General features: G+C 41.7%; 1 protein-coding gene across 1 annotated transcript in view; it reads left to right on the top strand.

The window, feature by feature from the left end:
* The window catches only part of atm (ATM serine/threonine kinase), a 28359-nt gene extending 15034 nt beyond the window's left edge, over window positions 1-13325 (top strand). The window contains exons 37-63 of the mRNA XM_069147607.1: window positions 19-196; window positions 393-498; window positions 640-798; window positions 1440-1542; window positions 1638-1726; window positions 1828-1930; window positions 2134-2282; window positions 2366-2470; window positions 2564-2683; window positions 2785-3019; window positions 3117-3287; window positions 3481-3600; window positions 4767-4984; window positions 5111-5318; window positions 5409-5534; window positions 6094-6234; window positions 7145-7283; window positions 7520-7602; window positions 7769-7909; window positions 9283-9399; window positions 9539-9688; window positions 9959-10124; window positions 10596-10682; window positions 10794-10908; window positions 11519-11582; window positions 12245-12387; window positions 12480-13325. Coding sequence (XP_069003708.1) covers window positions 19-196; window positions 393-498; window positions 640-798; window positions 1440-1542; window positions 1638-1726; window positions 1828-1930; window positions 2134-2282; window positions 2366-2470; window positions 2564-2683; window positions 2785-3019; window positions 3117-3287; window positions 3481-3600; window positions 4767-4984; window positions 5111-5318; window positions 5409-5534; window positions 6094-6234; window positions 7145-7283; window positions 7520-7602; window positions 7769-7909; window positions 9283-9399; window positions 9539-9688; window positions 9959-10124; window positions 10596-10682; window positions 10794-10908; window positions 11519-11582; window positions 12245-12387; window positions 12480-12660 — 3717 coding nt within the window. The 3' untranslated portion in view covers window positions 12661-13325. The remainder of the gene's footprint in view (window positions 1-18; window positions 197-392; window positions 499-639; window positions 799-1439; window positions 1543-1637; window positions 1727-1827; window positions 1931-2133; window positions 2283-2365; window positions 2471-2563; window positions 2684-2784; window positions 3020-3116; window positions 3288-3480; window positions 3601-4766; window positions 4985-5110; window positions 5319-5408; window positions 5535-6093; window positions 6235-7144; window positions 7284-7519; window positions 7603-7768; window positions 7910-9282; window positions 9400-9538; window positions 9689-9958; window positions 10125-10595; window positions 10683-10793; window positions 10909-11518; window positions 11583-12244; window positions 12388-12479) is intronic.
* The last annotated feature ends 745 nt before the right edge of the window (window positions 13326-14070 follow it).

The following is a 14070-nucleotide window of genomic DNA, read 5'->3' on the forward strand; positions in this document are numbered from 1 at the left end:
TCTTCTGTTGGTCTCCAGGTGAGGGTGGACTGCTGTCAGAGGTTGCTGCCCCTCATCATTCACTCCATCCTTCTGGATGACTCCGACGGTTTGTGGAGGAAGCTGCTCTCCACCCACATTCAGGACTTCTTCACCTTTTGTTCCAGAAGCGCTCAAGCCTCTAGTCGGTCCACCACACCTCTCAACTCTGACTCTGGCAAGTCTGAGCTTCACCAGAGTCAAGACAAATAATAGTGACTATTAGTTATTTTCATTGGTTTTGGGCTGTGGTATATATTCAAATCATATTCCTGAATTTTGACAGGAAATGGCAGTGGTACACTTCTCATTATAATCAGGAGTCTGAATGTTCTTGTGTACTGTTTGTAATACATATTTATTATTCTTTTCAGAGTCTGACGCTGCCAGTCAGGGCTTGTACGATAAGACCTCTCTGCGCACCATGCTTGCTGTTATTGACTATCTGAGACACCAAAAGAGACCACTGGAAGCTGATAGGTTTGTAACATCATTCAATCTACAGGGACGTTTCATTTCCTGTTTGGGCCTGCTGGTGTACTTTCACTATAGTAGATGCTACAAACTGACCTGTATTGTGTGTATTAGGCCTTTGAAATAAATGTGGTGTCTTTCTTCCAGTAACTCCTGCGGCACAGTGTGTGACTCAAACTTCTGGCTGGAGCTGAACTACCTGGAGGTGGCCAAAGCTGCTCAGTCCTGCTCGGCTCACTTCACCGCTCTGCTGTACACCGAGATCTATGTCGACAAGATAAAAGCAAACACTGAGGAAAGTCGAAGGTATGCAATGAAAGATTTATTTTTTACATGGGATTTCAATTTTTGTCGAGCTTTTGTTGTTCTTTGTGAAGTTATTGAAGGCTGCATTTAAAATGATGCAGTGTACGAATTTAAAATGCCTTAAAAACAGTCCAATAAAACAAGTATGTAAAAACAAGTAATTAAAGTAGAAATCAACAAGCAGGTACAAACAGAAGCTGAATGGTTGGTGATCGTGGATTTAAAATTGTTCCCACAGAAGGAATTTTTAGGCTCCTTTGTGAGGAGTCCAAGGTGATCTGCACATGAGATGGAGTTTGATTTGGTCCAGAGCTCCAGTCTAGCATTGAAGGGAGGTAGACCTTGTAAGACCAACAAGTACATATCTCTGTCATGTTGTTCAGACTGAGAAGACCACCTGACTTTTTCCACACAGGAAGCAATAATGAGTACTATAATAAACCTGTTACTAGGAGGTAGATGCAGGCCTGTAAATCACATCAAATAAACCACAACAGAGAGAAAAACGGTTTCAACAATCCTTAATCCTACAGGGCAGAGGAAAGTTTTATTTCTTTCCTGAAAGCATATGTCAGACTAAAACTATTTCAAAGTTTTATACACTTTTCTCTTTTTGATCCATTCGTTTACCAAACCTGCAGTACCAAGTCAAGAGCAACCCGCAAAATCAATTTTGAAGAGAGCAGCCAGAGCTTCAGCATCTCCAGCCTGACTGAGCAGAGTGTGGAGGACATCAATCTGCAGGTTTGTTCTTCATGCCCGATACGTTTAAGTTACGTCATGTGTACGAAAAGGGTTAATGCCCCTCTTCTGTGTATGACACTCTTCTACGCTTGTAGGAGCTGCTGATTGAGGTGTATCGGAGCATCGGAGAGCCTGACAGTCTGTACGGCTGTGGGGGTGAGACGATGACCACTCCACTGACAAGGTAGAAAATAACAGATCTTTCATATTATCAATCGTTTCCTCTTGTTGCTCAGTCATTATGGGAACAACACTTTTAATTTTTTTTGGAACACTAATTTACAGGATTCGAACCTACGAGCACGAGGCTATGTGGGGGAAGGCCCTGACCTCATACGACCTTCACTCTACTCTGCCTGAGGTCACACGACAAGTGGGAATCGTGGAGGTAAGATGGTGAAACCTGCTCCGGGGAGGTTTTGAATTTAACTAATCTTGTGAATAAACAAGAGATTGATGCTATGTTGAAAACACATGCTGTAGATTATCCCTCTACCCAAACAAAATGATTTTGTTTCATTTCAGGTATAGATTAATGTCAACTAAAATTCTCTTTAATCTCGATGTTGTTTCTGACAAACGTGCCGACAGGGCCTGCAGAACTTTGGTCTGAGCAGCATCCTCGCCACCTACATGAGGGGTCTGGAGAGTGAAGGGGTGGAGTGGGGGGCTCAGCTGCGAGACCTCCGCTTCCAAGCGGCCTGGAGGAACATGCAGTGGGACTGTGAGCTGTCAGAGAGGTGAGGGGGAGGGAGGCATAAGCTCACATGAAAGGGACGCCTTGGAGTTACAAGGTGTCCTCATTACTTTATTTTTTTTTCAGGGGTGAGAAATCCATTCCTGGCTTCCATGAATCGGTCTTTTGTGCCCTGCAAACGCTCAGGGACAAAGAGTTCTCCATGTTTGATGAAACCCTGAAACAGGCCAGGTATGGTGGACACATTTATCTCCGGTATAATGAGATTATTTCTACATTAAAGAAAAAACATTCACACAGCTATGTACCCCTGCATCTCTACAGGGGTGCTGAGGTGGAGGAGCTGTGCAGGGGCAGTCTGGAGGCTGTGTCCTCCCTGTACCCGGCTCTCAGGAACCTACAGAGCATCAGGGAGCTGGAGAGTGTTAAACAACTCTTCTCTAGGTGTTTCACAGCAACAAAAACATACAAAACAGTCAGTGAAACAAGGAGGCGTGTACAGGAATCACAAGGCCTAATTCAAGTTTATGTGCTTTTTATTTCAGGCCCCTCTCAGATGTGGCTCTGAAAGGAGTTTGCAGCCAGTGGCGGCAGCACTCCCAGCTGCTCGTCGACAGTGACTTTGCCGTGGTGGAGCCCATTCTCGCCGTCCGCTCCGTGGCCCAGCACACCCTGTTATCCAGGGTGGGAGACCCTGACAGCACACAGCAGCTCAGCTCTGTGCTCACAAACCACCTCATGGAGCTCTGCCGTTTGGCTCGCTGGGCGGGAAACACACAGGTAGCTTCCACGTATCGTCAGCTTGAAGGTTTAGTCTCGGTGAATCTGGTATAAAGGCTACCTACAAAGTGCTCACAGTGTTGCCGTCCCCGTCCAGCTGGCAGAGCGTGCAGTCTACCAGATGAAGCAGCATGTCGGTGGAGGGACCTGTGTGTTGTTACCTGTGTCGTCATGGCAGCTGGAGGAGGCCCAGGTGTTCTGGGCAAAGGGAGAGCAGGGTTTGGCTCTTGGGCTGCTGAGACAGATGATACACAACCTCGAGGAAAAGGTCAAACACACAGACTTAAATCAAAAAACACTCCATAATTAGCTGCTTTGTTGTACTGAAAACTAAACTCTAAATATGGAACAACTCTAAATTTATCAGAATGCTTTCAAATAAAAAAAAATTCCATCACGCCAAAGTCCTTCAACGAGCTTTTCTCTGTGTTTTGGTTTTTTTTTGTTTGTGTGTCGCTCAGGTGGATATGAATCCTGCTCTGGCACCGGTCTACACTGAGTGCCTCAGGCTGTGTGGCAACTGGCTGGCTGAGACCTGCCTGGAAAGTCCTGGAATCATCCTGGAGAAGTACCTGGAGAGGGTAAGAGGAAGCTTATGGTATCCTGGCTATAGATTTATTAAAAGACACTCGGACAGTTTTATACACAAGGATTTAGGTCTGGATGTCTTTTCAGAAAAACACAGACGTCCACAGTTCCCGGAAAACTCATAAAACGCCATAAATTCATTTTTAGAAAAAGTGTGTTACCCACCAACACGCTGAAGTACACATATAGCAGGAATCCCTCAGAGTTATTACCCATCAGCCAGGAAGTGTCTGGCCACCCGTACTCGTATACACACACATGAATAATTTATTTATGTCCAGATAAATTAGGAGAAGGCAAAGACATAAATATTAAACCGCTGCAAATTTGCTGATATGTCTTCAGGCTATGGGAGATTTATATGGAGAAAATTAAACATTTCACATGTTGTTTTTGTGTTTGTGCTGTATGTTGTGCTCCTTTACACATCACTACCCAACTGACCAAATCAGGTCACACTGTTTTGCAGCGATGCTTTTTTTCATTACATCTAATGGACCCAGTCCTCTGTTTTATGTAGTTTTGCATTGATACCCATCAGTTTATACTTTTGTTTTTGTTGCTCATTGTTTTTATTGTGACCCTAATTTCCTTGTGTGAGAGAAGCTTGGGCAGAAGCACGTGTCACTAGAAACTGGATTTTCACTTATTTATATCTTTATTTGAATTGCTTAACCTGATTTTAAATGACATAGTTTGAAGTTGTGGTATTCAACTTGAATTGTGTACCACTACGCACCACCAGTAACATACAATCAGACACTTTTGGATTTCTGAGCTGCTGCGGATCAGATGGGAGTGAAGTAAAGTGAAGTTTGATGATTGGCCAAAAAGGAGTTCTGTTCATCTCCACTCGATTGCTTTTTCTCTACGACCCGGATGTGTAAGACAGAAACTGAAATTGAATTTCAAGAACTGAATTTGAATTGTGAGGCCTGAATGTCGATTTATACAGAGAGCGGAATTTTCTATGAGGATCAAATACAGTTTAAGAGCAAATGAATGCAATTTAATGAAATTATATTCAGATTCAAGTATATTCAAATTTAATTTAAAACTAATGAATTCATTTTAAAATGATGTTCTTCAGTTTCTGGTGACGCATACTTCTGCTCATAACCTTTCAGATTAATAAGTCTCTCCCGTGCTGTTCTCTCAGGCCGTGGAGGTGATAGAGGGGGAATCAGGGGTGCAGGACTCCAGGCTCCAGAGCCAGCGGACCGAGGCCTTCTTGTCCCTGGCTCGCTTCTCTGATGCTCAGTACCAGAGCATCGACAAATACATGAACTCCTCTGAGTTTGAGAACAAGCAGGCGCTGCTGAAGAAAGCCAAAGAGGAGGTGGACTTGATAAGGCAGCGTAAAGTGATCTCCAACAGGTTGTTTTCCACATTTAGTTTTACAGCTTTTGTCACTTTTGTGTGCAAGATGAACCTGGATGCTAATTTACACAAAGGGCCAGCTGGACCACAGAAACCATAAAATATCTTCTTCTGACTTCACAGGTACACAATAAAGGTGCAACGAGAGCTGGAGCTGGATGAAAAGGCCCTGTCCAACCTGCAGACAGACCGACAGCGCTTCCTGTGCAAAGCTGTCGAGAATTACATCCAGTGTTTGAAGCAAGGCGAGGAGCACGACACCTGGGTGTTCCGCCTGGCTTCACTCTGGCTGGAGAACGCCGACATTAAGGTCGTGAATGACATGATGAAGGTTTGTAAAACATTTGAATGGCTTCTTTTTGCACTTGGGATAAAAGCCACTTGATAAAACAGACGTTTTCTGTCCTATCTTGTGTTCCAGGAAGGGGTGAAACGGATCCCTTCCTACAAGTTTCTGCCTCTCATGTATCAGCTGGCTGCTCGCATGGGAACCAAGATGGCATCTGGCATCGCCGAGGAAACGGGATTCCATGACGTCCTCAATGATGTAACACTTCATTTGTTTATTTGTACACAATAACAGCAGTACATGAACTGTTAGCTGTAAGGCAGTCTTGTACAGCTGACTTAACTATTTCAGTTTCAGCAACTTATACAGTCAAATTGAAAACATTTTCAACTCTTTTTCTTTCTTTTTTCCCCTATTTTTACAGCGGTGTAAATATATATTTTGTAGACAATTCAACTACATTAAATGAAAAAAAAAAAAAAAAAAAAAGCATTTTTTTTTTTTTCTTCTCTCCAGCTTAAATATAGTACTTAAAATAAAAAAAATAAAATGTGTCAATATAATACTGGCAGGCTCCATCTTTTAGTAAATATTTATTTTTGGAGTCTTAAGGAATATGTTATTTGTTCCATCCGACACATTTAGCGCTGACTTATTTTACATGATAATTTAATGAAGAACACCAAAAGTCCAACCAGTGGGATTTATGAGACTTTAAACACCAACAGTCACAAGACTTTTGTTTGATGTAGATAACAGATAACAGTGCTGCATTTGAAAATACTGCCGCTGCCTCAGTTGTCGTCTCTCCTCACAGCTGATGTGTCGAGCATCTCTGGAGCATCCTCACCACACGCTCTTCATCATCTTCGCCCTGGTGAACGCCAACAAAGACGAGGACTTCTGCCAGACCCAGCTGTCTAAGAGCGCTACACGGCAGCCCTCACCGTTTGACCTGGTGGGACTCTGATTAAATGATGTTGAACATTCAATGAGATTTCCATCCCTGTGCAGCTTGAACGTGACACATTTTGATAAATAGAAACTCAAAGGAAAGTACAAAAGCTGATTTGGACGAAATCAGACATGTTTACGGATCGTCTGTCAGTCCGTCCCACTCTCCTGAACATGATATCTCAGGAATGCCTTGAGGAAATTTGATCAAATTTGGTGGAAATGGCCACTTGGACCCCTGGATGACCTGTTTAGTATTTGTTGGACAAAGGTCAAAGGTCACTGTGACCTAACAAAATGCATTTGTGACCATAATTCATGAATTCAGCACTAATTATGACCAAATTTTACACAAACGTCTAATAGTATGAAATGCTAAAAGAATGGCATTTTATACCTCAAAGGTCAAAGGTCAAATTCACTGCGATGCCCAAAAATCTATTTTTGGCCATTATTTAACACCATAGTTCCTAAACAGACGGGGAGATTGTGACCATATTTCATGTTTGGTCAGATACTGAATCAGTGCCATTAATCTTGGGTGTCCAACGATCTTCACATTCAGAACAGTTTCAGGGTGGTGCTGTTTGGTCGAAGATGTTTTTGAAGTATCCGCGCTTTAGAATTTGAATCATTTAAATGTTTGCCGACTGTCATGACTACAACTTTCTGCTTTAGCAGAACCTGATTTATTGGACAAAGTCTTTATTACATATATTATAGCAGTCTGGACAAACAAGGATATAAATTGCAAACCGACTGAATGTTGTGGCATTTAGCCACGAGCTGGAAATCCTACTTCTACAGTCGTTCTTGTTAGTTTTAAAGTAGTAAATAAATGCGCCGTCATTCTCAGACACGACTTCTCCGTAGAGCTCAGTTCTGTTTCACACGTGAAGTTCTTCCTCTTGCAGGAGCGTTCAGATGTGGCTCAGAAGATCATCAGTGTGATCAAGAAGAAGCGAGGGCAGATGGTCCGAGGGATTGAGCGTCTGTGCGATGCCTACATCACTCTGGCTTATATGGACGCCAGCAGGCACAAGAATGAGAAGAGTACGTAAACACATTTCAACAGTTCGGGGGGGTTTTACTATTGAAATTTCAAGATATTTGATCGTTTTTTTGTGATTTACCTGACAATTAGCACGTTTTGGGCAAAGAGGTGGCAACTGCAGCTGAAAGACATTTATAAGTGTGAGGATTCAGAAAAGACTCTCTTTTCCCTCCCCCTGAATGTGTTTATCATGCCTGGCTGCTTAGTCATCCTTTGTGTCCTTGTTTTACTGCAGAGGCTATTCCCATCCCTGCTGATCAGCCCATCATGCAAATCAAAGACCTCGATGAGGTTGTCATCCCCACAATGGAGATTAAGGTGAAAAATATGTGGAACTTCTCAGCTTCCGTGATGCCTACAATTTCTGTTTGGAAGATGGGATGTAGCTCATGTTTATAGATGAGAGGGAGTTTTTACAAAGTTGTACAAGTACCTTTAAAGTGTGTTTTCTATTATAATGACAGCTGTTTCATTGTGTTAACAGGTGGATCCATCTGGTTGCTATGACAGCCTGGTGACTGTTAGATCCTTCCTGCCCCACTATCACCTGGCCGGAGGAGTCAATCTGCCCAAGATCATCGACTGTGTCGGCTCTGATGGCAAGAGCAGGAGACAGCTGGTTAAAGTGAGTGAGAGAGTGAGAGAGTGAGAGTGAGTGAGAGTGAGAGAGAGTGAGAGAGAGAGAGAGAGAGAGAGAGAGAGAGAGAGAGAGTGAACACCTTCCGTGTGTTATTATGAAGTGTTAGCCTTTGATAAAGGCGGTTGAGTTTATCTTACATGTCGTACATTTGTGTACTCTGAACTAAACAAATCTCCTCTCTTTGAAGCTAGAGCGGTGTGTGTGTGTCATGTAGGATTAAAGTCTCGCCATCAGTTCTTTTCCATTTAGGTGTGGTCGTTGGTAATAATTAATCCTGTTTTTGTACCAAGAAAGACAGGCTGTCAAACCTTTATAAAGAAGACATTCTTCAGGAGACAACAGGGCTGTGTGTGTGTGTGTGTGTGTGTGTGTGTGTGTGTGTGTGTGTGTGTGTGTGTGTGTGTGTGTGTGTGTGTGTGTGTGTGTGCGCGCGTGTGCGTGTGCACGCACAGAGAGCATGTTTGTGTTTGCAGGAACATTTCACAGACACTTAAAGGTTAATAATTTACCATTTGCGAGAGTCATGGTGAAAAAAATTTGTTCCTGATCTTTTGTTTTCATTTTTTTTTTCTTCCTTTAAACACACATTAAAGAGCCACACTAAAGAGTACTCACAAAATAGATTATATATGAAAAAGAGATTATTTATTTTGATAGATGTATTCACCGATCTGTCGGTAGTTGGTCAGTTCTGGAAATATATCTAGTATTTTATAGGCCTGGAAATTTGATAGATATGTAATAAGATAAGATTCTTTCCTTGTATTTAATAATGTTTTATATTTATAAAAAAAATAAAGGTAAATGAATGGATCTTAAATTTCCACCAACAATAAAACTATTAAACACAAGTAAAAGTGTATCTATATATATTTTTGTGTGACATATTTTTTTACATTTACTTTTGAATTACTCTTCCTCCTTCCTCATTGAAAATTTCTGAATCTGTTTTTTATTTAAAAAAAATGAAAGTCTCCTTCCTCACTGAATGACCATTTCCACTGAGTGATCAGTTCATTTTCACATCCCATCTAGAAGTTGGATCAGGATTGTCCACCAAACTAGTACACGTCCTAAACTCAGATTTTAGATGAGCTCAAAGAAACTTTTCCACTTTCAGCAGCCTTCATCATTCTGAACACTGAAGGTCAAACATTCGAGAGAAGTAACAACATGTATATCTTCTAGGGGGGGAGGACTTTAAAGTGACTTACATTTTTTTAATTATAAATCCCTTTATAACATTTGTCAAAAACAGAATAAACCAAAGCTCAAAATTAGATGATCATTGTTCCTGGGTACCAAAATCTACTATAGTGCATATTCTTTAATGACTTGTGCACTGTCTGTGTGAACAGGGTCAGGACGACCTGCGGCAAGATGCGGTGATGCAGCAGGTCTTTGGCATGTGCTCCATGCTGCTGCAGCGCAACACAGACACCCGCAAGAGGAAACTCAACATCCGACAATACAAGGTTACCCTTATTTTTAAGAGGACAATAAATTAGGATTGTGTCTCTGTTGCATTTTCAACATGTAATTACTTAATTTTTTGCTTATTAAATAAAAACAACTGTTCATTACCCTGTGCTTACCACGCACGCTTCATTCCAGGTGGTGCCTTTCTCGCAGCGTAGCGGCGTGTTGGAGTGGTGCGCTGGTACGGTGCCCATCGGGCAGTTTCTGGTGGATCCCATCAAAGGAGCCCACAAACGCTTCCGACCTCAGGACTGGACCAACCTGGTCTGCCGCAAAAGGATGATGGTATGTCTCAAGGATCAGTGGTGTTGAATGGAAAGCATACAACACACCAAAAATACTTTTAAATTTTTTTACATTTATTTGTAAGAAAAACATTGGTGTTTCATCACCTTATCTCACTGTTGTGTCTTTTTCATCCTGAGGATTTGAAATGAATTGGCTGAGCTTTGACAATCTTATTTAGATTGATTTCATCAGAAAATCTCACTCTCCATCTCTACAAGAAAATAACAAACACCTGTCCTGGTAATCTGTGTTTTGCTGTCATCATAGGATGCTCAGAAACTTGCATTTGATGAGAAGCTCCAGGCCTACAGCGAGGTGTGCAGGAAGTTTAGGTCGGTCTTCAGGTACTTCTGCATGGAGCGGTTCCTGGATCCTGCCGTGTGGATGGAGAAACGGCTGGCTTACACTCGCAGTGTGGCCACCTCCTCTATAGGTACGCAGTCACAACACTACACTACAGTATGTTCACCCCAGGTTATGTTCTACAAATGCGACATGTCGCAAACAAATACACAACATCATGAATCAGTCGTATTTGGGTTGAAACATGTAGGTCAACTGTTTTCAGGAAGGTTGTTTATTGATGCAAAACAAACATGGAGCTTTTCCTGCTTCGTCTTGAAAGCACTTCCCGTCTCCTCCACAGCATATTAACATTATGTTCTCAGTGTGAGGAGTTAATTATGTACCAGTTTGCCCCTCAGGCCGTTTACCCGACTACCGAGCACAAATGAAAACTGGGTAAATGGAGACTTAAGTTACTGCATTACAGTAAGAAAGTCATTTTTCGTTTCATATGTAAAATAAAATAGGGTGATATAACAATATATCATGAATGACCTTCTTCGACACACTACAGTTTGGTTTCAGTCACAATTAATTACTTTTTGTTTTGTGCCCACAGTCGGCTACATTGTCGGTCTGGGCGACAGACACATCCAGAACATCCTGATCGACGAACAGACGGCTGAACTGGTGCACATCGATTTAGGTAGATTCTACTCTCGTTTATGTGAACACAGAGCTCTACTCATCAGGAAAGGTCACTTTTTAGTTTAATTATGGTCATGTTGTGTTTCCTCTTCATGCGTTTGGTGCTCAGGTGTGGCCTTTGAGCAGGGGAAGATCCTCCCCACCCCGGAGACCGTCCCCTTCAGACTCTCCAGAGATATCGTAGACGGGATGGGCATCACCGGGGTGGAGGGAGTTTTCAGGAGGTGAGGTGGAGTCATATTCAGATGATGCTGTCTCATGATGTTCCTAAATTTGTTGTTCTCACATTGATTTGTATGTGAATTGCAGTAACTGTAACTTATCTGTCCACTCTACAGAATATATTATAGGATATTTAGTCAAGTCCTTGTTTCCTGTTTCTCTCTATCACAGTCAAAACTTGTTTTGTATTAATCTGTCATGTCTTTTTAATAGACGTGTTTTGCAAATGTAACTCCAAAAAAGTGCATATTATATTTTGCGCTACTGTTGGTCAAGTATACTCTGAGCATTGAAGGCTGACACTGTTTTTTCACCATAATACAGACATCTACATCTGAGATAACAACACTGATCACATCATTCAGTCAGTTTTAGTTTTTAGTCTCACTATACGTATAAAGTAAGAGTTTTTCAACCGGATTTATTTTAAAACTTTAACTTCTTTGATAGATTGAAGAAAGCTGAATAGCGAACTCGATGGAGCAAAATCATTTTAAATGTTTAAAAAAAAGTAAAAGATTTGTGTTGGGAGATCAACTGTTTCTGAGGTTAGGGCAGGTGTGCAGTGATTTATAGTAGATGCAGTGACTAATCACTTTCTTCTCTGTTCAGATGTTGTGAGAAAACGATTGAGGTGATGAGGAGCTCTCAAGAAGCTCTGCTGACTATTGTAGAGGTACGAGCATGGTCCGGTCTACACTCACACACACAGAGTGAACACAAAGGCACCTCAGCTGCTCATAAATGCCATTTCTTTTTCTCTTAACCTTTTATTAAACTTTTATTTCTCCCTCGTGGCAGTGAGAGTAATTACAAAAACCCTGTCAACACGTGCTTACGTCATAGACTCCGTTGTTGTGGCTGTAAAACGATGGATGAATTGTGGATGAATGAAATAAAAGTCTGCCCACAACCCCCGCGAAATGAATGACCTGAATTTGATTCATTCTTTTCATAACATTAGGAAATTCAAGAAGAGCCGCATGGTTGAATTCTCTCCTCCCTATTCAAGTTAACACAGTGCTAAACCGTAAGTTAGCCATGCTCTGCCCACAGGGTATGCATCCATACTCTCACCAGACATCAGGGCTGTGTACTCAAGTGTAGTGCTGTCAGGATGTTTATTGTATGCATTAAACAAAGGGCACAAAAACATTCATTTCTGGGTACAATAATTTAGATCAGTAGTTATATTGGTATATATTGACAATACAACCCTCTCCAAATACATGCACTGCACAGGTAAGTGTACCAACATGTAAGAGCACTGTACAGTGTGCGATTGCACGAAGGGATGTGGGCTATTTGAGACAGTGTATGTGTTTGTGTGCTGTGCAGGTGCTGTTGTACGACCCCTTGTTTGACTGGACCATGAACCCTCTGAAAGCCTTCTACCTGCAGCTTGACGAGCAGCAGGAGCTCAACGCTACACCGAGCTCCACTATGGGGCGCGATGACATCGACAACCATCGTAAATCAAGGTGATAAAAAAAAAGAAAAAAAAAAAGAGCCATTCATGTTTTCTACCTCTGTTGAATCTCTTACTCATCCTCTCGTGCTCTTCTTCCTGCAGTGACAGTCAGAGTGTCAACAAAGTGGCGGAGCGGGTGCTGCTGCGGCTGCAGGAGAAGCTGAAGGGGGTGGAGGAGGGCACGGTGCTAAGTGTGGGGGGGCAGGTCAACCTGCTCATCCAACAAGCCATGGACCCCAAAAACCTGAGTAGACTCTTCCCAGGATGGCAGGCCTGGGTGTAGACCTGAGAGAAGGTACTCTCGGGCTGGTTTCATTTAAAACGAAGGGGTGTATCATTCAACAGATGAAAGACCGAATTTTTCATTCCAGAGTCAACAAATCAACACCGTAGTGTCCTTTTAAAATCAGTCTTGAAAAATAATCAGTGCAATCAGCAGTAGTTTTGCAGCAGTAACCTGCACATGACCAAGTCCTGACGATATAAAACAACCGCTTAACACTATGTGGCAGTGAACAGCCGGGTCGGAGCAGTGACATGTTTCCTGCAAATTTTGCACTCTCTTTCTATTTTACCCAGTTGGATGTGAATGTTTTGTTACTGTTGACTGACCTACAAAATAATGATTTATTACCAATGAATAGCCAAAGATTTTTTACTATGAAAACATGCCTAATGAATGTATGATGTATGAAGTTATGCCTTTAAATAACTTGAAATGCTTTTAAAGTCATTATCCAACTGGGTTTTGTTTCACTTCAGCAGTTTATGAGCAGTTTGTCTTCCAGTGTATTAGGTTAATGAATGTTACATTATTCTACAAGGCTGACACAGTATGACTTTTCGAACTGCTCGTCCAGTTCTTACTATTCAACAGCTACGTTATGCTGCTTTGTATCACTTGCCTGCTGCTCTTTAAAATGATTTCTGTATCATAAAATAAATAAAAAAAACAGCAGTAAAAGTTTTAGTGTTTTTTGTTAGAATTGTCTCTCAGTTTACATTCGAGGTGTACTCTTTGCTGACCACAAATTTACTCACAGATAATAACTGCTTTCTAAATGCTTTTTGTCGCTCATTGACTCATGCACCAGATCCTAATGTGTTTGCCTGTGTACTTCATGAAGTGGAGTACCTTTCCATTGCATACTCATTGTCAAAGTACTTACTCAGCCCACTGACAGGTCAGCAGATAACACCAGTGCCACGTTTAGACGAGGCAACAGTCCTTATTGTGCTTGTTGTGTGCTCAGGAGGGAAACTTCGAAATGTGAAGTGCAGAAGGGGACGTTCACACAAAGTCTTCATTTGATCACAGAGTGCAGAGAGCAGAGCGGGAGACAGGAGATGCTGGAGATCATAACTTTATGTTTCTAGACAATAGAGCTGTGAATCCTTTCTTTTACAGCTTCAGACACTGATGCCGAGCAGATTATTTGAACATTGACGTTTGATTCATCTCAGGAAGACATTTTTTCAGCTGCAAGATATCGTTGGTTAAACAGAAAATGATCACCGGTCCGGTAAGTTTTAATTTCTCTTTCTTTCTACACTTTAAATATACACATTAAAGAGCATCTCCTATTCATACTGTAATATTAACACTAGCACTGAAAATATTGAAATATTGCACAAACAGTTTAACCAATGTGTTAAACAGAAAAAAAACAAAAAAGGAAACCCCCTCCCAAAA

Source organism: Embiotoca jacksoni, unplaced genomic scaffold (genome assembly GCF_022577435.1).
Source record: "Embiotoca jacksoni isolate LCO1_2020_lvr unplaced genomic scaffold, fEmbJac1.0.p SCAF_14, whole genome shotgun sequence".
Classification (NCBI taxonomy): Eukaryota; Metazoa; Chordata; class Actinopteri; family Embiotocidae; genus Embiotoca; species Embiotoca jacksoni.